The 24568-nt window shown below is 36.7% G+C and overlaps 1 protein-coding gene across 1 annotated transcript; it reads left to right on the top strand.

Annotated features, from left to right (window-relative positions):
• Positions 1–16064: 16064 nt before the first annotated feature.
• Positions 16065–17930, top strand: LOC107820408 (uncharacterized; the record flags this gene model as incomplete). Its single annotated transcript, XM_016646688.2, has 4 exons — positions 16065–16157; positions 16249–16342; positions 16519–16601; positions 17414–17930. Coding segments are annotated over 4 exons (435 nt in total), but the record flags the coding sequence as incomplete, so codon positions are not given.
• Between the last annotated feature and the right edge of the window lie 6638 nt (positions 17931–24568).

Here is a 24568-nt window from a genome sequence, read left to right on the forward strand (position 1 = left end):
ATTTTTACTATTTTCAGACCTTAGAACCCTAGGAACATCCTCTCAAGGTTCTCTCAAGATTCAAGACCCAAAAAGGGCAAACAACACAAATCAAGTGTCGGGAATTCCGTGGCGCTAGTAAGTCTCTTGTTCTTCTTGTTGTTGCTCATTTTTGTGTCGTTCCAGCTCGTGTGGGAGGTTGTTTTAAAGGGTTTATGTTCTGTAAATACTCTCTCATGTTCTTAATATCAATCCTAGGTGATTTCAAGCCTTCTAAAGTGATTCTAGTGCCGAAAAACACTAATTGATCGCTAGTTTCATTTTTTTTGTTGTGTGGTAGCATTGGAGGGATATTTCATGGAAATTTAAGGTCAAATTGGAGTTGTTATTTCTGTATAAAGGTAAGCCATTGAAGCTAGAACTTGTGAGATATATATCGAAAGGTTTGGTAGTAATGTTATTGTTTTGTGGACTGTTTTGCGTTGTTGTTGGGCTGCGTATTTTACTACTATCTTGTGGAGTTTTGGAGGAGGAAGGGTGTGGGGAAACACCATATATATGTAAGGTTATGGGCTGATAGTTATTCGTAACATTTCCAGATTGTTTGACACGACTACGGTGGTCGTCGTATGTATGGAGTGATTAGGCTGTGTGTGGACTATATTGAGAGGCTCAATATGTTTATTATTGATGTTGTTTGGGCTGTTTGGTGACTATTTTGAATGGTGTGAGGTCATATATATAGGGGAGGTGCTGTCCGTTTCATCGTAAAATAGGTTGTGGTCGATACATAATAGTTATGACGCTTAAATGATAACGATAGTATCGTTTCTCTTATTGTAGACTAAGGAGTTTTGACAATTGCATAGCTTGAGATTGGGACAGTATATACAAGGTATGTTAGGCTATCCCTTTCCTTCTTTTGCACGACTCCGATTGTACATAATGTAATGAACGAGCTTCCAAAGATACTCTACTCTTAGAAGCTAGCAGTACTTACATTGTTTTCCCTCTTATGGAACGATTGATGTTAATGTTGCTTCTCTTATTCTTATGTTATCAATGTTATTGGTACTTCCTGATTCTTATAAGGTTCATAGTGAAGAGTTAGTCCTAATAACGTGTACAGAGGATACCGACCTTACGTCACTCCGAAAGGTTTAGAATGTGATTCCATGAGTCGAGCATGCATTATATATATATATGTATCTATTTTACTCTACCGAACCACGCTATAGTTGGCCGGGTACGGTACCTATTGTGCAACCACTGATCAGTTGGGTTTTACCGAGCTCCACGTGGCCGGGTACGATTCTACCGAGCCTATTATGGCCGGGTACGATATGATGATGATGATGCCCACAGAGGCGAATGCTTTAAAGGTTTATGTATTTATACATATGTATCATGCATTTCATGTAAGTAGCCCTCAGAGGTACTAAGATGTTACAGGTTGTATATTCTCTATCCTTGCTTACATTGCTGATCGCATTTATGGTTCCTTGCCTTACATACTCAGTACTTTATTCGTACTGACGTCCTTTTATTTGTGGACGCTGCATGTCGTGCTGCAGGTCCTGATAGACAGGCAGGTGCAGCTCCCCCACCACAGTAGACTGTCTAGTTCAGCGGTGATTGGCGAGATCCCTTCTCCGGACTTGCCTTGGTCTTGGTATGCAATTTTTGTTATAGACATTATGGGTATGTCGGGGCCCTGTTCCGGCTATGTTGCAACACTTATGTTCTTTTAGAGGCTCATAGACAGGTGTCGGCTCATGTATAGTTTGGTATGCCTTGTAGGCTAGTTTTTGTTGTATAGTCTTTCATAGTAGCGTGGTAGCTCATACCTTATATGTAGTTTCTTGATTGTCTGGTCATCCCCTGCTATGTATATTCATGCCATCATATTTTATTGCTGGTTGTCCATGATCTAGGTCTACCATTTATATTGATCTCTTTAGCCTTAAAAGATAATAATGAAGGTTAGATGAAATGTACGTTGGTGCTCGGCAAGTGTGGTCGGGTGCTAGTCATGGCCCTTCAGTTTGGGTCGTGACAACAAGCCTGAGCAGTCTAAAGGTTTCACCATTCGAATCAAATCAATGGCGGGACTTCGCAACAGAAAAAGAGACGCAACAAAGCAATTGGGAACGATCAAGGTCACCGAACCGACCGTCATTTCCGAACTAACAATTGTTCTTTGTCTGGAAAGTTGAAACAGGTATAATCCAAGACAACCGTGCAAGAAGCAGGTGTCGCCCAAAGAAGAAGGTACACGGGTACAAGAAACATTTTGGCAATAAGGAATTCACTCAAAAGGTAAGTTCCCGCAAAACTCCCTTTTTATCTTCTATTAAAACAAGAAAACTCAAAAAAATAGATCGTGTAGTATTCTCGAGCTTTATTCCCAGCCGATCAGCATTAGGGTTTTAAACCCTAAACTGAATTTTCCTTTTAGTCAGCATTAGGGTTTTAAACCCTAAACTGAACTTTTTCCTTTCAGCCAGCATTAGGGTTTTAAACCCTAAACTGAGCTTTTCCATGCAATCAGCATTAGGGTTTTAAACCCTAAACTGAATTTCCTTTCAACCAGCATTAGGGTTTTAAACCCTAAACTGAGCTTTTTCATGCAATCAGCATTAGGGTTTTAAACCCTAAACTGAATTTTCCTTTTAGTCAGCATTAGGGTTTTAAACCCTAAACTGAACTTTTCCTTTCCGCCAACATTAGGGTTTTAAACCCTAAACTGAGCTTTTTCCATGCAGTCAGCATTAGGGTTTTAAACCCTAAACTGAACTTTTTCCTTTTCAGCTAGCATTAGGGTTTTAAACCCTAAACTGAGCTTTTTCATGCAATCAGCATTAGGGTTTTAAACCCTAAACTGAATTTTTCTTTTAGTCAGCATTAGGGTTTTAAACCCTAAACTGAACTTTTCCTTTTCAGCCAGCATTAGGGTTTTAAACCCTAAACTGAGCTTTTTCATGCAATAAGCATTAGGGTTTTAAACCCTAAACTGAATTTTCCTTTTAGTCAGCATTAGGGTTTTAAACCCTAAACTGAACTTTTTCCTTTCCGCCAGCATTAGGGTTTTAAACCCTAAACTGAACTTTTCCCTTTCAGCCAGCATTAGGGTTTTAAAACCCTAAACTGAGCTTTTTCATGCAATCAGCATTAGGGTTCTAAACCCTATACTGAATTTTTCTTTTAGTCAGCATTAGGGTTTTAAACCCTAAACTGAACTTTTTCCTTTTCAGCCAGCATTAGGGTTTTAAACCCTAAACTGAGCTTTTCCATGCAATCAGCATTAGGGTTTTAAACCCTAAACTAAATTTTTCTTTTAGTCAGCATTAGGGTTTTAAACCCTAAACTGAACTTTTCCCTTTCAGCCAGCATTAGGGTTTTAAAACCCTAAACTGAGCTTTTTCATGCAATCAGCATTAGGGTTCTAAACCCTAAACTGAATTTTCCTTTTAGTCAGCATTAGGGTTTTAAACCCTAAACTGAACTTTTTCCTTTCAGCCAGCATTAGGGTTTTAAACCCTAAACTGAGCTTTTCCATGCAATCAGCATTAGGGTTTTAAACCCTAAACTGAATTTTCCTTTCAGCCAGCATTAGGGTTTTAAACCCTAAACTGAGCTTTTTCATGCAATCAGCATTAGGGTTTTAAACCCTAAACTGAATTTTCCTTTTAGTCAGCATTAGGGTTTTAAACCCTAAACTGAACTTTTTCCTTTCCGCCAACATTAGGGTTTTAAACCCTAAACTGAGCTTTTTCCATGCAGTCAGCATTAGGGTTTTAAACCCTAAACTGAACTTTTTCCTTTCCGCCAACATTAGGGTTTTAAACCCTAAACTGAGCTTTTTCCATGCAGTCAGCATTAGGGTTTTAAACCCTAAACTGAACTTTTTCCTTTTCAGCTAGCATTAGGGTTTTAAACCCTAAACTGAACTTTTCCTTTTCAGCCAGCATTAGGGTTTTAAACCCTAAACTGAGCTTTTTCATGCAATCAGCATTAGGGTTTTAAACCCTAAACTGAATTTTCCTTTTAGTCAGCATTAGGGTTTTAAACCCTAAACTGAACTTTTTCCTTTCCGCCAGCATTAGGGTTTTAAACCCTAAACTGAACTTTTCCCTTTCAGCCAGCATTAGGGTTTTAAAACCCTAAACTGAGCTTTTTCATGCAATCAGCATTAGGGTTCTAAACCCTAAACTGAATTTTCCTTTTAGTCAGCATTAGGGTTTTAAACCCTAAACTGAACTTTTTCCTTTTCAGCCAGCATTAGGGTTTTAAACCATAAACTGAGCTTTTCCATGCAATCAGCATTAGGGTTTTAAACCCTAAACTGAATTTTTCTTTTAGTCAGCATTAGGGTTTTAAACCCTAAACTGAACTTTTCCCTTTCAGCCAGCATTAGGGTTTTAAAACCCTAAACTGAGCTTTTTCATGCAATCAGCATTAGGGTTCTAAACCCTAAACTGAATTTTCCTTTTAGTCAGCATTAGGGTTTTAAACCCTAAACTGAACTTTTTCCTTTCAGCCAGCATTAGGGTTTTAAACCCTAAACTGAGCTTTTCCATGCAATCAGCATTAGGGTTTTAAACCCTAAACTGAATTTCCTTTCAACCAGCATTAGGGTTTTAAACCCTAAACTGAGCTTTTTCATGCAATCAGCATTAGGGTTTTAAACCCTAAACTGAATTTTCCTTTTAGTCAGCATTAGGGTTTTAAACCCTAAACTGAACTTTTTCCTTTCCGCCAACATTAGGGTTTTAAACCCTAAACTGAGCTTTTTCCATGCAGTCAGCATTAGGGTTTTAAACCCTAAACTGAACTTTTTCCTTTTCAGCCAGCATTAGGGTTTTAAACCCTAAACTGAGCTTTTTCATGCAATCAGCATTAGGGTTTTAAACCCTAAACTGAATTTTCCTTTTAGTCAGCATTAGGGTTTTAAACCCTAAACTGAACTTTTCCTTTTCAGCCAGCATTAGGGTTTTAAACCCTAAACTGAGCTTTTTCATGCAATCAGCATTAGGGTTTTAAACCCTAAACTGAATTTTCCTTTTAGTCAGCATTAGGGTTTTAAACCCTAAACTGAACTTTTTCCTTTCCGCCAGCATTAGGGTTTTAAACCCTAAACTGAACTTTTCCCTTTCAGCCAGCATTAGGGTTTTAAAACCCTAAACTGAGCTTTTTCATGCAATCAGCATTAGGGTTCTAAACCCTAAACTGAATTTTCCTTTTAGTCAGCATTAGGGTTTTAAACCCTAAACTAAACTTTTTCCTTTTCAGCCAGCATTAGGGTTTTAAACCATAAACTGAGCTTTTCCATGCAATCAGCATTAGGGTTTTAAACCCTAAACTGAATTTTTCTTTTAGTTAGCATTAGGGTTTTAAACCCTAAACTGAACTTTTCCCTTTCAGCCAGCATTAGGGTTTTAAAACCCTAAACTGAGCTTTTTCATGCAATCAGCATTAGGGTTCTAAACCCTAAACTGAATTTTCCTTTTAGTCAGCATTAGGGTTTTAAACCCTAAACTGAACTTTTTCCTTTTCAGCCAGCATTTGGGTTTTAAACCCTAAACTGAGCTTTTCCATGCAATCAGCATTAGGGTTTTAAACCCTAAACTGAATTTTTCTTTTAGTCAGCATTAAGGTTTTAAACCCTAAACTGAACTTTTCCCTTTCAGCCAGCATTAGGGTTTTTAAACCCTAAACTGAGCTTTTTCATGCAATCAGCATTAGGGTTCTAAACCCTAAACTGAATTTTCCTTTTAGTCAGCAATAGGGTTTTAAACCCTAAACTGAACTTTTTCCTTTTCAGCCAGCATTAGGGTTTTAAACCCTAAACTGAGCTTTTCCATGCAATCAGCATTAGGGTTTTAAAACCCTAAACTGAATTTTTCTTTTAGTCAGCATTAGGGTTTTAAACCCTAAACTGAACTTTTTCCTTTTCAGCCAGCATTAGGGTTTTAAACCCTAAACTGAGTTTTTTCATGCAATCAGCATTAGGGTTTTAAACCCTAAACTGAATTTTTCTTTTTTTAGTCAGCATTAGGGTTTTAAACCTTAAACTGAACTTTTCCCTTTCAGCCAGTATTAGGGTTTTAAACCTTAAACTGAGCTTTTTCATGCAGTCAGCATTAGGGTTTTAAACCCTAAACTGAGTTTTCCTTTTAGTCAGCTTTAGGGTTTTAAACCCTAAACTGAACTTTTTCCTTTCAGCCAGCATTAGGGTTTTAAACCCTAAACTGAGCTTTTCCATGCAATCAGCATTAGGGTTTTAAACCCTAAACTGAATTTTCCTTTTAGTCAGCATTAGGGTTTTAAACCCTAAACTGAACTTTTTCCTTTCAGCCAGCATTAGGGTTTTAAACCCTAAACTGAGCTTTTCCATGCAATCAGCATTAGGGTTTTAAACCTTAAACTGAATTTTCCTTTTAGTCAGCATTAGGGCTTTGAACCCTAAACTGAACTTTTTCCTCTCAGCCAGCATTAGGGTTTTAAACCCTAAACTGAGCTTTTCCATGCTATCAGCATTAGGGTTTTAAACCCTAAACTGAATTCTTCCTTTGTTCGGCGTTAGGGTTTTAAACCCTAAACTGAACCTTTCCCCAACTAGTCGGTATTAGGGCTCCAACCCTGAACTGAGCATGCATATCCTCTTTCATCAATTTTATGAACTTCCTGGCGAATAATTAACGAGATTTTCCTAGTGAAACTGGGGCAAAAAATTTCGTTCGTTTGTTTTTCTCCCGCAGGTCTGACCTCGAGCCACATGGATCGAAATGACCCACGAGATGACTCCCAGTTCGGAATCAAAGAAGAAAAAGAAAAAAAAAAGAAAAAAAGAAGAAGATGTCCCGAGATATCGGAGTAAATGGAAAGCAGATTGACTCCAACATTTGATTAAGGTCCTGAACCCTGCCGATCGCGTCTCACTCAGTATCCCAGAGGTTAAACAAGTCACCGCAACTCGCAAGCATCAAGATTCAGATCGGAGTCTACAAGCAGAATCAGCTAAGACCCAAGATCAAGTCGTAAAAGAATCATAGATAGGAATCTTGTAACTAGCAGTTGACATGCATATAAGTAGTTAGTTCAGTTTCCAATTTTCGTTTGGTTGTAATAAGGCGGTCAGTGACGCAGCAGTGACAACAGCAACAGCAGTAGCAGCAAGCATTGCAATCCCATGGTAGTCCCAGCTACCAAAACCTCTCGAACTACATTGACCTGATTCCTGTTTAGCCCAGGATATGTAGGAAATCTTTGAAGCAAGATTCGGTCAGATCTTTCAAAAACATGCTTCATACGGAGTGGTCCATAGGCAAAAATCGCTCATACACGCTCACTTTATCTTTGCACGGAAACTCTTCGTGTTTCCGAACAAAGAGGGGCAGCTGTGTCATGCATAATTCGAACCGTAATCCGGTCGTTAAATAGAAAATCATAAATAGGCATCTTCGTCCGTGATTTTATTTTTTGTTTAATTTTACCTGTTTTGAAATATTTTAGTGTGCGTGCAAATAATTGAATTGAGTGTGTATTTAATTTGATTTTTTGCTTAGTTTTGTTTTTAAAATAAATAAGAAAAAGAAATAAAAATAAAAATAATAAAAAAAAGACCCTTTCTTCTTCCGGATTGGGCCAATTTTTTAAAATTGGCCCAAACAAGCAATGCACCCAAACCAGGCCTGCCCGGTCCAACACCAGCTGATACCCAGGGTGTCCAAACGACGTCGTATTGATCCAGGTTGATCTGGGCTGTTGATCTCAGATTGATCAACGGCCAAGATCACATTTCCCATACCCACGAACAGAACCCGACCCGTTTCCACCCGGACCAACCCAAACCCCCATTAGTTGAAACGACACCGTTTCCCCTAAACCCTTAGATCCAAGCCATCGATTTCGGTTGATCCAACGGTTGAGATCCGCCCACCCACTAACTATATAAGTCTCTAACATACCCTGCCCCCCCTAGCCAACACCCCTGCCTTCGTCTTCACCAAACCCGTCCCCTTCAAACCCTAGCCGCCCCTGTATCCTTCACCATGAAAGCCGGCGGCACGGACGCCGGTGACCTCGCCCTTAACACCATAGAACCCCCTTACCGTCCTGAACCCAAATCTATCAACCACACACCTCGAATCCTATCCCACCTTCTCGAATCTTCATTTGAAGATTCGAGTCGGAACCCGATTTACACCAACCGACCCCAGCTTCACACCAGACACTCCCCAGACCCTTCCTCGTGACCAAACCATACTTGGTTTGGTCCGAATCTGATCAGGGAAGCATGAATCCTAGATCTGAGTTTTGGAACTTTGTAGTTCTTCGTCACTGGTTCAACCGAAGAGATTAAGGTCTAATGGACTTTAATCAAAGTGTTTCTCATCTGAGAAACACTTCGATTAAAGTCCGTTCAGCCTTAAGAAAGGCCTGACCGAGTCCGAGTTAAGGTTTTGATCTTTTACGGTTTAAGGTGAGTTCTTTCTTTTCTTATTTGTTTTGGTTCATTTGTTTGTTGTAAGGGTCTGTTCATGTTCTGTTTGTGTCCTTGACTTTTATCAACTGTGCTTTGACCACTTTGCCTGAACTTCTGTTGTTTGATTAAGCCCTTCCATTTGTTCTGATAATGTGTATGAAAGTGTTGTGCAATTAGCTGATTTTCAATTTGGACTGACTAGTTGACTCCTCGAGTGTAATTCTGTTTAGTCAGTATAATTCGAATCATGCATCGATACTATTTAAATGTCTGATTTTTGGCTACGATTGTGTATGTTAATGCTAATATAGTCGAGTCGACATATGTCGTCAATTAGTTTCAGCTGTCCGAACAATAACAAATCGATTTACTTCTGCTAAGCATTTGTTGAATCAATTAAGAACCAGTTTTGTTTACTTATAGCTGTTGATTTGGATCAGTAATGTAAAAGGGATGTTTGGTTTAAATTCTGAATTGGAGGGCATGTGCACTCGTGCACAGCATGTGCATTGGTGCACCTCATGTGCTTTGTGCACAACCTGTGGCCTGCATTAAAGGTCTTTGTTAAGTTAAATAATTTGACAGCATATGCTGTCAGATATATTCTGCTGCCCATACTCTACTTTAACCTCAAAAAAAAAATAATAAACCTTACTTAAAGTTAAGTCTGCCAGGGAATGTTGATGGGGGTTAATACTTAAATAACTAATTGGAATCTGAAAATGTGAAGGCACATGGGAGGGGTGTTGATATATTTTGAACAGGCTGTTAAAAGGGGTAGGGTTAAGGCTTATAAAAGGGGGCAGACATCTAACTAAGAAGAGGAAGGATTGAGAGGTTAGGGAACCCTGAAGAAAAGAGAGAGTTTGAAATAAACACAGATAGAGCATACAGAGATAGAGGGGGAGACACTGAGAGGGAACATCTGAGAGTTAAATTTCTGAAAACAGGAACTGGAAAAGATTTCTTTTAGTAACTTCAGTATAATTTCAAAACTGAAGATTGGTTTTAGATTTTGGAAAGAAAGGAGATAGAGGGTGGATATACAGAAAGCAGAAACTGTCTTTTCTTCCTGCTGTTTGTTCGATTTCCAGTCTGTTTACCCTGTTTCAAATAAGTGCTGATTTCCTCTCAAGTATCAGTTAGGATTCTGTTGTTTGGTTCTTATTGGTTTGCTCTCTTTTGGAATTGGACCACTTGAATTCTGAGCCCACTCCTCTGCTTTTGCTGTCATTTTTGTTGCCTCTTCCCATTGGCCATAACTGCATCTTGCTTTGGGATTTTTGTTACCTGCTGTTACTGCTGCTGCACTTGTTGTCATTGTTACTCTGCTGATTGCCCTCTTCTTCAATTATCAAATATTTTCAGGTACACAACCTCTGAACCATGTATTGTTGAAAGTTTGAAGTTGAAGCAGAAATAAAGAAATGAACATCTGTTTATGTTATAACATTGGTGTTGAAAATAGGTTGAATGTTAGTTGGGCCTGTATTTGTTTAACTGCAAAGTGCAAACATTCTGTATAAACTAACATACATTCTGTTTGAGACGAACTATTAGATAGCATTGTTCAATAATAATGACAATATGACATAGACAGTATGTTTGATTTAGTATACATTCAGTTCAGTATAACACTCTGTTTGACTTAGTTATGACTGTATAACATAGAGTCATTGGCAAGCACTTGGATGTATTTTGCCTAGACCACTGAATTGACAAATCTGTGGTACTAGGTCTGGGATAAATGTATCCCAAACAAACTCTCATGCAGTCACGTTAAGAGTCTGGCTATGAATGCCAGCTCTCCTATCAGATTATTTGTTCCAATATAGGTTCGATATCGGGTCTCGGTATAGATTCCTTGTTTCGAAATAATGTGATGATTGTTGAGGAAAACTAATAGTTATTTTGAGTTCAATTAGTAGTAATTTTCCTAATAAACAGCCAATTTCGTTTATCAATTTCAAATAGGTTAGAGTTTAAAAATAAAACTTGGAGGTCGTTAAATATAACTCAGTATATGTTGTTAGTTTGCTTGCAATCTCACTTAGCAAATTAATAAGCGTATTCACTCGATGAAGACAAAGCATGAGGTAACTCTCACCTCATAAACAATCAATCAGGTAATCAAACAAATTTAGGTTCGGCAAACATAATAAAGATTCAGTCTGTATTTGTTCAAACAAGCAAAGTTCGGTATCATCTTTCTTTTTAAAGACAAACGTAGTAGAAATGTAGTCACTGTAGGATGCCCTTCTAAAATAATGAGACGAGCCTCGCCAAATAAAAATGCAAATTGCGGGGCCCTCAATAATTGATCATGATAAATACTTAGAATTTGGGACGGACTGTTTAGTGAATTCCACTACCTTCCCCAAAGATAATAACGCGTTAGATTCTTTAGGCGCGACTTTAAGTAAATTATATTCTTAAATTCGGGTGCGCATTGATGTGACCCGAATCCAAATCTCAACGGAGTCGAAATGTGTTGACAATCACGGGTGCATTGATTGTGACGTGGTTCGAGATGCATTTTCACGACGTTGCAATTCTATAAAAATAAATGATAATAATAAAAGCGGTTTAAACTTAATAAAAGCACGTAAGTCGTAACATGTATTTAAATCAGATATTTAGCCATTATAACAATTTAAGCGACCGTGCTAGAACCACGGGATTCGAGGGTGCCTAACACCTTCCCTCGGGTCAACAGAATTCCTTACTTAGAATTTCTGGTTCGCAGACTTCATTTGGAAAAGTCGAAAATTTCCTCGATTTGGGATTCAAGATAAACCGGTGACTTGGGACACCAAAAGCCAAACCTTTCCCAAGTGGCGACTCTGAATTAAATAAATAATCCCATTTCGAATATTGTCACTTAAATTGGAAAAACTCCACCCGCGCATCTTACCCTTCGGGGCGGGGCGCGCAAAAAGGAGGTGTGACACTCACAAAATCAAATTCGGATTTAAACTCACATATTTAAGCTTGTTAAAAATCTAATTTTCACCACCCAAATGAATTTTATTTGTTGAATTAATATTTGAGTCACAGTTAATGATTCAAAAATTAATTTAAAAGCTTGAGGAATCTTTTTTAAAAATTAAATAGTAATTTTGAGAACCTTTTGAAGTTGGATGTTGAATCTTAGCCTATTATTTTTAGGTTAGTTGGTTGTAAATTAAAATATGGGCTATAAAATTTAAAAATAGAGAGCCCAGTTGTTTGTAATGTGAAATTTTCTCAAATTTTTAAAATTTTATATAAAAATATATATATATATATATATATAGGTGTAATAATAAATTTAAAATAGATACTCCTATAATCGGTTTAGTTCGAATTTTTTTTGGTTATTTTTTGATTAAAATCAAAATCAAACTAAATTTGATCGATTTTTTAAAATTCAAAACCAAAACCAAACAAAACAAAAAAGTATCTATTTTTTTTTATCGGATTTGATTTTGGGTTTGGTTCCATTTTATTTTAGAGCCCTTCCTTGCCCTTACAGAAACGGCGGAGATGCCTCTTCCAAAAAACATCAAAACAATCGCATGCCCTTCCCCAAAAGATACAGAACAACGGCGGAAACCCAGACCCCTCCCCGTCTCGATTCTCATATCTGACTCTTTCCCTCTCGTTCTTTCTCTGATTTCATCGACACACACACGCGATTTAGGAAGCTAAAGGAAAAATCATAAACACACACGAAATAGATAGAAAGCAAGTCTGAAATTCAAAGATCCAAACAAAAAGTTCAGATTTGAAAATCACAAAACCCCCCAAAACAGAAGGAAAAACTGAATTTCGGAGAAGATTTAAAAGGGGATTTGATTGCTGAAGTTTCAAAGTTCAAATTCCTCATCTCTGGATCTAAAAGCTGGTTGACTGTTGAAATTATTGTTTTATTGCTGAGATTACCGCCGAGCCCCTTTGGATTGATTTTCGATCTTCATTTGGGCTCACTTTAGCGCCATTGCTTTGTTCGATTTAGGTAAGTTTCGGGTCCTCATTGTACTATGTATGTATTGAGTGATTAAATTGTTAAATCGTTATGTGATTTTGTAAGTTTTGCTCGATTTTTGCTACTCGGAATCTGATGTCCAGCGATTTTTGCTACTCGGAATCTGTCTAAGTTATTTATTGCATACCACTCGTTAGAAGAAACACGTGTTCTTCTATAATTTTTATAGCTGAAGTCAAGCTTCTACGTGTGGCATCTCTAAGAAATTTTCGTGAAAATTTCTGTTGCATTTCTGCATATGTAAACATTCTAGGATGTCTGTATATAGCTTGCTCATTTGTCTGTGGACTCTTCCTCATTTGTTTTAAGACAACGAAAACTGCTTTGATCACACAATTGTTTGACATTTACTCTTATTCAAAAGAGTGTTAAATCCAAAAAAAAAAAAAATGATCCTAAAAATGGTTGCAAGTAGTCATTAGACTAACCTCAGAAATGAGTTCTCCATTTTCCCTTGAGAACATGAGACTTTGGGATTTAGTTATGTATTGTAATTTGGTCTATATAACATGGAAGTTGAAGTATAATTTGTCACCAAGTTGGCTGTCATTGGCAATTTGCTATTTGATTGTTTGATTGAAATGAGGCTTTTATTTGTTATAAATTGCCATAGTAAATAACACCAATAATTTATGGCCCTCAAAATTAATTTTAGAAACCCTTTTGTTAGAATAATCCGAGGCATGCCATGCCAAAATAAAATCTCAAAACTCATGACCCTCCCTTAATTAATTTTAATCCTTAAAAATCGAGGTGTGCTATTTAGTTGAATTTTCCATGGCCCTCGCAAACTTGAAAGTGCGTAGTTGCTTGAGGCGCGTAATTTAAATTAATTTCCTTAAACTCGGGTGTGCATTTCATGTGACCCAATTTCAATTCTTAACAACGTTAAATAAAATGTGTCGTGGACCGCAGGTGCATTTCATGTGGCGTAGTTCAAGACGTGTTTTAAATAACGTTGAATCTTCCTAAAAATAATTAAAAGCGGTTAATAAGTTAACAAATTGTGCCATAGGCTAAAACATGTAATAAAATCAGATAATAGGCCAATTATAACAATTTAAGCGACCGTGCTTGAACCACGGAACCCGAGAATGCCTAACACCTTCTCCCGGGTTAACAAAATTCCTTACTTAGAATTTCTGGTTCGCAGACTTCAAAAGGAAAGTCGAATTTCCTCGATTTGGGATTTAAAAATAAACCGATGATTTGGGACACCAATTAAAATATTCCAAGTGCCGACTCTGAGAAATTAAATAAAATAATCACATCTCGAATAATGTCACTTAAATTGGAAAAACTCCCTTATATACTACATTTGGGTGTGTAAAAAGGAGGTGTGACAGCTCTGACGACTCTGCTAGAAAATTGGCTCTAGTCAGCGACGCCAATTTGCACCTGATGAAATTAATCTTCAAAGTTTGTTAACGTTGTAGTCTCACTATCTGTATGAGCTATAAGGTCAATTTCAACGGAGTCCAAACCAACCTGGATTTCAAAAGACGTAACTGGTGATGACAATTCCAGCAAATCACTCTCGTCTGCGCCATTAGACATTTTATCGATAATGTTGGTCGCCTCTAAGTTTCTACCTTGGGAGGTAGATTCCAAGTCAGATGAGTTTGGGACATGGCTCAAAACAAGAGAATATGCACCTTTGGACCTATCAGATGATTCATCAAACACCTTATGCGCATGAATTTTGTTTTTGCAGTCAGATTGTCTACCATAGTTTTGCAAGAAAGATGAGTTGGTCATACAACTCCTCTTCGCTAATCTCCCTTCCGACTTGAGCCCTTTCTGTTTAAATCGAGTTCTCACTTTATCAGCAAAATGCTGCCAATCAATTAATTGCTTGTTCCTATAGAACCGCTGGTACCATTCCAATGCGTTCTGATCATCCTCAATTCTATAGAACTCAAAATAATGCTTCCATAGCCCGGTCTCGAGGTTGAAAAGAGGTCGTTCTTTGTTTCCTCATAGCCTCCAGCAGCATCGAACGAAGATCAGCGAGATCCTTAGAAAGTGAGGCCTTCATTTCCTGAACTGAATCACGAATTGAATCTTCGACGAAAGCCTTGAGTACTTTTTGGTCCTCCATTAGAGACCTCTGGATGAAAGCACCAATGTAACAACTGGATATTACACCCAAACCAACTGATTATATTAACTCAATAAAAGGAACTACAATAACCAAATAGCAATACAATAGTAGAAAACAACACTAAAGGAAGTAGAGAGTAGATGAGAAGAGAAATTGCAACCTAAAGCTAAGAAGAAAGGGGATGAGAAACAGTTTCAACAGAGGAGATGAGAAGAACAGACTGAGCCAAGGCTTCAACATAATTCACATCCTGTATCTCCCCCTTGATCCCAAATATAATGTCCTAGCATTCCATTCGGGTGTTTAGTCATTGGGGTTCTTCTCACTTAAACTTTTGGCCCAAATGTCCCAACTGGATCAGCGTCGTTTGACATTTCTGGCCCATAGCCCCTTCCTGACTCAACTTGGTTCACAACAGAAGATGTTCTAAGACAACTCCCGTAGGAATTCCAAAAATTTGAAACAAAAAATTCCAGATTTTGACTTTCATAAAATCATAATTTTATATAATTTTCAGGTATTAAAAGCAAAAATATATAGAGGTCAGAGAATTAGAAAATAGTAACAAACTAAAAATAAAGAGAAAAAATAAGGAAAAACGGGAAAACGGGGCAGGGCGGGGCAGGGTTAGCAGGACGGGGCGGAGTAGGGCAAAAAATTGTGAAGATGGTAAACGGGCAAGGGCAGGGCGGGTCAAGATCTTAGTGGGTCAAAGCTTGCCTGCCTCGCCCAACCCATTTGACATCCCTAACTGTATTCTAGCCCAGCATCCTGAAGCCCAATTGATCTCCCCGTCATCTCTTCCAGACAACTGAAGAAACTTTCCCATAACTTTCATCATCTCCTAATTGTCGGAGCTTTCTCGCATTTTGCTCAAAAGTATTATCATCCCACTTTGAATTCATACGGTACGTTTTTAAATTAGAATGGCAATTTACCTCAATTAAAAAATTTTTTTTTGCTGTATATGGATAAACAGAAGAGTGCTATTTATTATTTTGCTTATCTAATATCTAATTATGTTGTTTGATTGAGAATCCTCCTTTTGTACCTTGAGTTAAAATAAGAAAGTTGTGGCAAGAAAGTTGTGTTCATATTTGTGATTTTGGGGTGACTTATTGTGGAGTTGAGTTTTTCATGGGAGATGTTGAGTGAAAGAGAAACTGGTTACACTGACCAGAAGATATCAGTTAGCTGTGGCAAAATGACTACATCTGTCCCCTAAAAAAAAAGAAAAAAAATCAAAGGGATAGCTGCCCAATTACATATACGTCTGTCCTCTCATTAGCATGAGGCTAACACTCCGAGCACAATCAATAATGCTAACTGATAGAGCCTGTTAGTTCTGATATTTGGGTTGCTATTAAGTGGGAGGTTAATTTCATGTTTCCCAAGATTAAGCCAATATAGAAGCAACTATAGTGTGCTTTTTTTTTCACTTCTCGTTTAAGCTCTATATGGTTTGATACATTCTTATTACTACAGAGACGAAAGAGAAGATTGTTGCTAATTTGGCGAACTTTGCATATGATCCTTACAACTATACCTTTTTGTGCCAGGTTAAGAATCTTCTGATAAGTAGTTTAAGTTTGTTATTCAGTCATCTTTTCCTGTTTTGTTTGGCTCAACATGTCTTGTAATATTAAACAGCTTAATGTTATAGAACTTTTTCTCGACTGTTTAACTGAGCTGAGTGAGAGGCTTGTGGAGTTTGGGATTGGAGGAATCTGCAATGCTTGTGCTGGTAAGACTAAAGCTTTTGGAGTTAATGTTGTGCAATGCTTGTGCTGGTAAGACTAAAGCTTTTGGAGTTAATGTTGATTCCATGATTTGGAACTTTTTTTGTTGGCATATTCAGAATCGCAGTAGACTTACTGTAATCTGCTCCAGAAAATTACTTATGCATTTTTTGACTTGCAGATCCAGCAAATGCTGCTCTTGTCACTCAAAATGATGGTATCCCTCTCGTCATCCAGTGTTTGTCAAGTCCTGCTAGGAACACGGTAAGGACATAAACAAACAGTTTGTGGTCTTCTTGGTTATTGAATGCGTGCTGTTCACTCTTTAAAATATGCACATAAAACATAGTGAGAAGCACTCCAAACTAATAATTGTTACTTGAACTGTCCAGTACCATTGATCTGTCAATCTTGTCGATTACTCTGATAAGAATTTGCCTGGCATCAGTGTTATCACCTCTTATTGAATGTAATCATTTTAACAGTTGGTGTCATTTCAGTTTCTGCTTCTTTGGGAGGCATCAAGAATAATATGATGTTTGCCTTTATTGAAAAAACTCTGAAATTTAGTAGTAGTATTTTTGTTCCTGTCTCAAAGATTGTTTTTACTTTACCACTTCCTTTCACGAGTGAACCCTGGCACGAGCCTACCTTGGTTGAACCAAAAAAGGGGTACATGCATACCTACCTTTACCATATAGGGAATGAACTGTGTTAGAGGCATGTGATTTTGCTTCGATCTCTTCGGCTAAACCTAAAGGAGACTTCGATCATTCTAGCTTTCTGAAGGAGGAACATGTCACTCGGAATTTCAGAAAGTGAATCCTCTTTTTCAAATCCTCAACAGCCTCATACTTAGGTGGTCAGTTTTACTTCTCAAAGTCTATGTCAGTCTCTCATCGACATCCTCTTCTGAGCAATTACAGTATACAAATTGTTACATTGTGTATCTATCTAAACAATAAAAAATGGTTATTGTATGCATATGCACATAAAGAGCAACAGTAACACATGTATATGGGTGTATGTGCATGCATTTCACCAATGGTTTTAACAAATGAACTTCAAACTGGCAGGTAAATTATGCTCTAGGAGCTCTGTATTATCTTTGCAATGCATCAAACAAGGAAGAGATCTTAAAGCCAGAAGTAATTAATGCCATCAAAAGTTATGCAGCTGCTGGTGGAGTTAGTACAAGCTTCAGCAATTTGGCTCAGTCTTTCTTAGATAAACATGTCTAGTACTTGTACTGGTGGGAGGTCGTACGAGTGTTTTGCGCAAGCTGGCCCGCACACCACCCGGGAAAGAAAAAGGAAGTCCTATGTATATCATCAAATTCCAAAACCACCTTTGTTTGTTCCTTGACTCTTGAGTGGCTTCCTATCTTGAAATATAACAATTTACCAAGTATATATGTCAAAGTTTTTAATCGGAAAAAACTTATGGATAGTAAGTTGACGTAATTCTAGAAAACTAACACAGTTACTCCTGCACTGCATATGATAAATTTGCGAAAATTGTTGCTACAGATATAAAATTCATGTATCGTATGTATTATTATGAATAATTAGTGTATTTACCGGCTGGAAAAAGTATACATTAAATCTGGCAGGCAATTTCTGTTAAAATCTTGGATGAGTAGCATAAATGTTGATCTCGCTAACATGTCTAATCTGATTGTGGTAATCTCAAAATTAAAATGACAAATATTTACAGGATTTATCACAAAGTTTAACCAATTTATTCCACATAAATTAGATAAATCATGTTTAAGAAGTACTTGATGAAACTGGAAAAAACGAAATTTTAATTTTTTTTCTCTTTGCATCTGTGATCTGCCTATGTGCCTGAAAGAACAAAAGTACCTAAATCTCCAACGTTGATGTTTAAATGAAGATATTAGTTTTGTGCATTTAAGAGTGTGATCTAGTGATCAATATAATGCGTTAAAAATCATAGCATACCAATTTCAAATTGCAATGAAGATAAAAAAAAATACTAAAAAATACTTATCCAATTCTTGGTGAAAAAAGTTATTCAATATACAGGTACCTCGTGAAATCAATAGCGTAGCAACATTATGCCAAGGGTAGTCTTTTTTTTTGGGGGGGTAGAATGCCAAGGGTAGTCAAATGAATAGCCTTCGCTAAAAAACTATATTGTGGATACAAATCAATTTAATTTATATGATTATATATTGCCTTTTGAATACCTTTAATATTGTTGAGTGAGATATGTTTAAATCTTCGCGTAAATGTTTGCTCCTTTTGTTTGCCAAAACTAAATAGAGATCGTCGTATGTGTAAAAACAAACAACTAATCTTAGAAGTTGTTTTTAAATTTAAAATTGATTCTGAATAAATTTTATAATTTCAAAGTCAAGCTTTCAAAAATGTCTTCAATAAAAGCTCGCTATATACTACTCCACAATCCTCTCGACTCTCTCTTTCTTTTGGTTTTATGCTTACTTTTATTATTATTTTTTTTATCCTTTTTTATACTTTTATTGTTAACATTTTTTTATTTTTATCCTCTTTTATATTAGTTTTGATTTATAAAATTATAATTCTATTACAAAGTATTTTTATTATTTTGCTAAATATAGCGTAATTTAATTTAAAATTTGGTGCACCTATTCATTGAAAGAAAAATTTAATAATTTTCTTAAAGTTTGAACTCCCTTGATAAAATTCCTGACTGCACCATTTTATGAAATTAATTGAGATACGAATAAATTGGTTCGAATATGCAATAAAAAGATTAATTCTCGGCCAAACTTGATGCAAGGTTTTGCTTTTTGTTAATATCCACCCTTCATGTTTTCACAGTATTCACTTTATCACAAGAAACTTCACAATTTTTTTTCCCAGCTCACAAGTGAAACATTCAGCATTTGACAAAGACAAGTGTCCATAACGACAAACAAGAAACCAACAAAAATCATATAAGATGATAAATTCAAAATATAATACAATCCCACAATTGTCTCTCATACAACACTCTCAAACAAAAGCCAACTCATACCAATGAACCTGATAAGTAAATCCAAAATATATATACAGAAAACAAAACAAAAAAAGAAGTAAAAGTACAAAATGGACATAAGAAAATTTATCCAAAAAATAAGGAATTTTTTTTTCTTTTGTTCTTTTTTTTACAACAAAAACAAACTTAATAGGATTTGTTTTTACTTTGGAGGGCTGGCCTTCACGACTGTGATAGGATGCGTTGCATCTTGCACCACGTGGTTGCTCACACTTCCAAGTAACATCCTGCAAATATAAGCAGTTGCAAATTAACCCCATATTGATAATTAAACTGATGCCTTATTTATTCTGATAAAAGATCACTACAGCAATTAATTATAGATTATTATACATCGATATTGTTCTCGAGTTGTAAAATCAATCATTAACGTTTTAGGATATGCTGTCTATATTATATTATACTCATTGAAAGTGATTCTTTCCTGAATCGATGCAAACGCAAGATACTTGATGTGTATCAGAGATGCTTTTGCCAAAAGAGGGACATTCTTCAAACAGATAGAACTTATACTGCCCTCGAACTCAAAGGATGTCAGCTTGGGGGCATTAATTTCAATTATGCCTGAAGTTTCCGAGAGTAGTTTCAACACGAACTGCTCAAGCAACGGGCAATGAGATATTAACCTTCCGAGCAATTCAGGAAAATATTTGACTCTACATAGTTCCAGGCTGATTAACCTATCAAACGCAGTGGCGGACCCAGGATTTGAGCAATTCAGGATTTGGCGTGCAGCTCTTTCAAATCTTAATGATTATAGTGACTTATTATCCAAGTATGAATAAAAAGAAGTTCTAAATAAAAAGAAAGTGCCGAACAGAGAGAGGTTTTTCGAAACATAGGTGCTACAGAAAGGAAAAATATTTGATTTAAACATGTTTTAAACTTTAAACTTTTGATTTTTCTCAAATAAAAAAGGGACCTGTGATCAAAAGGGTGTTTAAAAATTATCAAAAACTTACTAAAGAAATCAAGATTAAGGGCGTATTATTGTCAAGCACTTGAGAATCTTTGGGAGCATAGCCTATGCTCATGTGCCACATCAAGGGAGAGCGAAGCTTGACGATCGAAGTGTCAAGCATGTATTTATTGGCTATGATACGAGTTCAAAAGGCTACAAGTTATACAACCCAAGCAGCGACAAGGTGGTGGTAAGTCGCGATGTTGAATTTGATGAAGAATTGGCATGAAACTGGAAAGCTCAGGAAGAAACTTCATATGATTTTCTTCCATTCTTTGGTGATGAAGAAGAACCAGAAATCATGGAACCTGTGCAAGATACAACTCCACCTTCTTCTCCAACCAATATTGCATCTCCCTCTTCTCAAGAAAGTTCAAATGAACAGCCTCAAAGGACAAGGAGTATTCAAGAGCTCTATGAGGACACAGAAGAAGTTACTAATTTTGATTCTTTATATTGTCTCTTTGCTGACAGTGAACCAATGAACTTTGATGAAGTTGTTACAGATAACAGGTGGAGACAAGCCATGAAGGAGGAGATCGAGTCAATAGAGAAGAACAATACTTGGGAGTTAATAACTCTTCCCAAGGGTCATCGAGAAATTGGAGTGAAATAGGTATACAAGACAAAGAAGAATGTTAATGGAGATGTGGAAAGATACAAGGCACGACTGGTGGCTAAAGGCTACAAGCAAAGGCAAGGCATCGACTATGAAGAAGTCTATGCACCTGTTGCTCGCATGGAGATTATTCGTTTGCTGATCTCTTTGGCGGCACAAATGAAGTGGAAGATTCATCAACTAGATGTCAAGTCAGCCTTCTTGAATGGCTATCTTGAATAAGAAGTCTATGTTGAATATCCATTGGGCTTCATGGTCATAAACCATGAAGATAAAGTGTTACGGTTGAAGAAAGCTTTATATGGATTAAAGCAAGCCCCACGAGCATGGAATAGTTGCATCGACAAGTATTTTCAAGACAATGGTTTACTCGTTGTCTCCATGAATATGCTCTTTACCTTAAAGTTCATACTAATGGAGATATCTTACTTGTTTGTCTTTATGTTGATGATCTTATTTTCACGGGTAATAACCCAAGTTTGTTTGAAGCTTTCAAGAAAGATATGTACCATGAGTTCGAGATGACAGACATAGGGCCCATGTCATATTACCTGGGCCTAGAAGTGAAGTAGATGGAGGATGGAATTTTTATCTCTCAAGAAAGCTATACAAAAGAGATATTGAAGAAGTTCAACATGCTCGATTGCAACCTCGTGAACACACAGATGGAAAGTGGGACAAAATTGTCCAAGTTTGATGAAGGAGAAAAAGTAGATCCCACATTCTTCAAAAGTCTTGTGGGAAGTTTGAGGTACTTGACTTGTACCAGGCCAAATATACTTTTTGCAGTTGGAGTAGTAAGTCGCTTCGTGGAGGCTCCTACCTCTACTCACTTGAAGGTTACTAGAAGAATTCTTCGCTACCTAAAAGGTACGATTGATTTTGGGTTATTTTATTCTTCTTCTAATGATTTCAACCTTGTGGGATTTTGTAATAGTGATTGTGCGGGAGATATTGATGATAGAAAAAGTACAATTGGTTTTGTATTTTTCTTGGGTGATTCTATTATTTCTTGGAGTTCAAAAAAATAGTCCATTATTACTCTCTCGACTTTTGAAGCCGAATATATAGCAGCAACATCATGTACCTGTCATGCTATTTGGCTAAGGAGATTATTAAAGGAGCTCAATTTGTCACAAATGGAAGCTACAGAGATTTGTATTGATAACAAATCAGCACAGACACTCGCGAAGAATTCAGTGTATCATGATCAAAGCAAGCATATAGATACAAGGTATCACTTCATCAGAGAGTGCATTGCCAAGAAGGAAGTCAAACTCAAATATGTGAAGTCTCAAGATCAAGTTGCAGACATTTTTACAAAGCTTCTCAAGTTTGAAGATTTTCAGAGATTGAGAACAAGACTTGGACTGAAGAAGAAAAATCAAAATTAAGGAAAAAATTTGTGGGTTCCATACCTCACATACTAAAGGAAATAAGATGGAAAGGTTGGAGAGGACAAAGTAGGCTGCTTGAAAAATTACATATGGGCGGCTGATCAAAATTTTACTTTGCAATGCAAAAGTCAATTTTGATTGGCTGATAGATTGGCTATTTTACCTATAAATAGAGATGCTTCCCTCTCGGTTTAAACACACCCAAATAACGAGAGAAGCAGAAAGCAGTGAGAGTAATCCAAAGATTGTTGTCTGTGAGATAACTAGTGAGTGGTAGTAATATTGTAGTGAAGTGTTTTAAATAAAAAGTGTTATTTCTTTCAAAGTTGTAGTAGTCTCTTGACACTATTGAGTTGTAATATTATAGTGGTAATATTGCTCCGTTCGGATATTGTATTTTACCCCACTAAAATATTTGGTGTCATTATTACTCTCTTGTGTTATTATTATTTGCTGTGAATATTATTCCTAGACGGGATTATTATTTTTTCCCAACGGTTCTTCATCCACCCGATATATTCTGAATTCAACATTCTCCGTCTTATTATAATCTAACACCATATCAACCAAAAATAACTGCCTGTTTGATTCCACGAGTCGTTTCTTCCTACAGGGGGCTGTATCCCTGTCGTGTAATATGGGAGATACTATGGCCTCATTGAATGAGGAAGAATCAAACTCTATAGTTTTGCCACATCGATCAACAACAACAAAATTTCCCTTATACACAATGATATCGACTATTTTGAAACTGCCATATTTTAGTGTAGTCCAATTCTCATCCAACGACTTCGAATAAAGTAACATAGTCCAATTATTAGGGTTATTCTTGAACAAAGATGATGGAGTTTTGGGGCTGAGCAATTTGAAGTGTCTGTTACCTTTTTTTTAAATTGTATTTCAATGTATCTCGCTGTATTTTATGTATTTCATTATGTTCATTGTCTCTTTTTTTTCATTGTATTTCAATGTATCTCGTTGTATTCCATATATTTCATTGTATTCACTGTAAGCACGTAATTTTTGACCCGCACAAATTTTAAAGTTAGTTTTAGCTTTTTAATATTTTTAAAATATTTACTTGAGTTTATTTTAACATAATTTTAATCTTTTACTTTTAGTCCTAAGACGTAAATTAAAAAAAACATAAAAATAGTTTTATTTATCGTGTTTATCGCTTTTATATATTTTCATCTTTAGTTTAAGATTAATTAGTATATTTTTGTTCATGGTATCTTAATTTTATCATGACTTTAGCTTGTTTTCTTTACTCAAAAATACAAAATACAAAAAAATAATAAATTTTTAAAAATACAAAAAAAAATTATTTTAAAATTTTGTTTATTTACTTAACTAAGTTTAATTAACATTTTGGTAGAATTTTTGAGTTTGTCTTTGTCCAACAAAAAAATTTGTAGGTCCAAAGGTGTGAGTCCATCTCTTTTAACTTAAACCCATTACACTAGAGTCCAATTTTAAAGCCCAAATCTTGTTAGCCCATACCCCATTTTCCTTAATGAGATAAAAAAACCTAGACCTAGACTTAGGAGTGGAGCCGTTTTGGACACAAGGGAGGCTTCATCTTCTTCAAACTTAGGACAAGAACAAAAACCCTAGGCTAAACCCTAGAAAGAGCCAGCCAGCTCCCACTCATAAACGACCACCCAATCACCAAACAACAGCAGCCGCTGCCCGTCAGTCAACTCGCCGAAAAAACTAGAAACCCACTGCCCTCGCCCCTTCGCCTGAAAACCCGTCATGGCGCACCATCTCTCTCTCATCGAACCAGCATCAGACCTCTCCTAAAGAACTAGGCGCCGGTCATCTCCTTCCCCCACCAGTCGTTTTCCGTCGCCAACAACAGAAACGCCACGCCAAACCCACCATTACCACTAAAAATCAAATCAGTTCTTCTAGATTTTAGTTTCACTTCAAAAAATCAGAAAAAAATAATATTAAAAAAAAAACAAGTTTCTTCTCTTGGATTTGGTTCGAAATGGGATAAAGCCGAAGAGGTTTCCAAATTTTTGAGTCGCCGTGCGTGTTTCCGGTCGTGGCTCGTAGTCTTTGTTTGAAGATCTGTTGAAATTCCTCACTTCCGGGTTCACTCCATTTTGTTCGACTCAATGTTGTAAATCGCTGAAATTTGCTCATTGGAGAGTTAATCTCAGGTCATTTTTCGTCTCACTTGCTTTATTTTCAGTGTTGA

Source organism: Nicotiana tabacum, chromosome 10 (genome assembly GCF_000715075.1).
Source record: "Nicotiana tabacum cultivar K326 chromosome 10, ASM71507v2, whole genome shotgun sequence".
Taxonomy (NCBI): Eukaryota; Viridiplantae; Streptophyta; class Magnoliopsida; order Solanales; family Solanaceae; genus Nicotiana; species Nicotiana tabacum.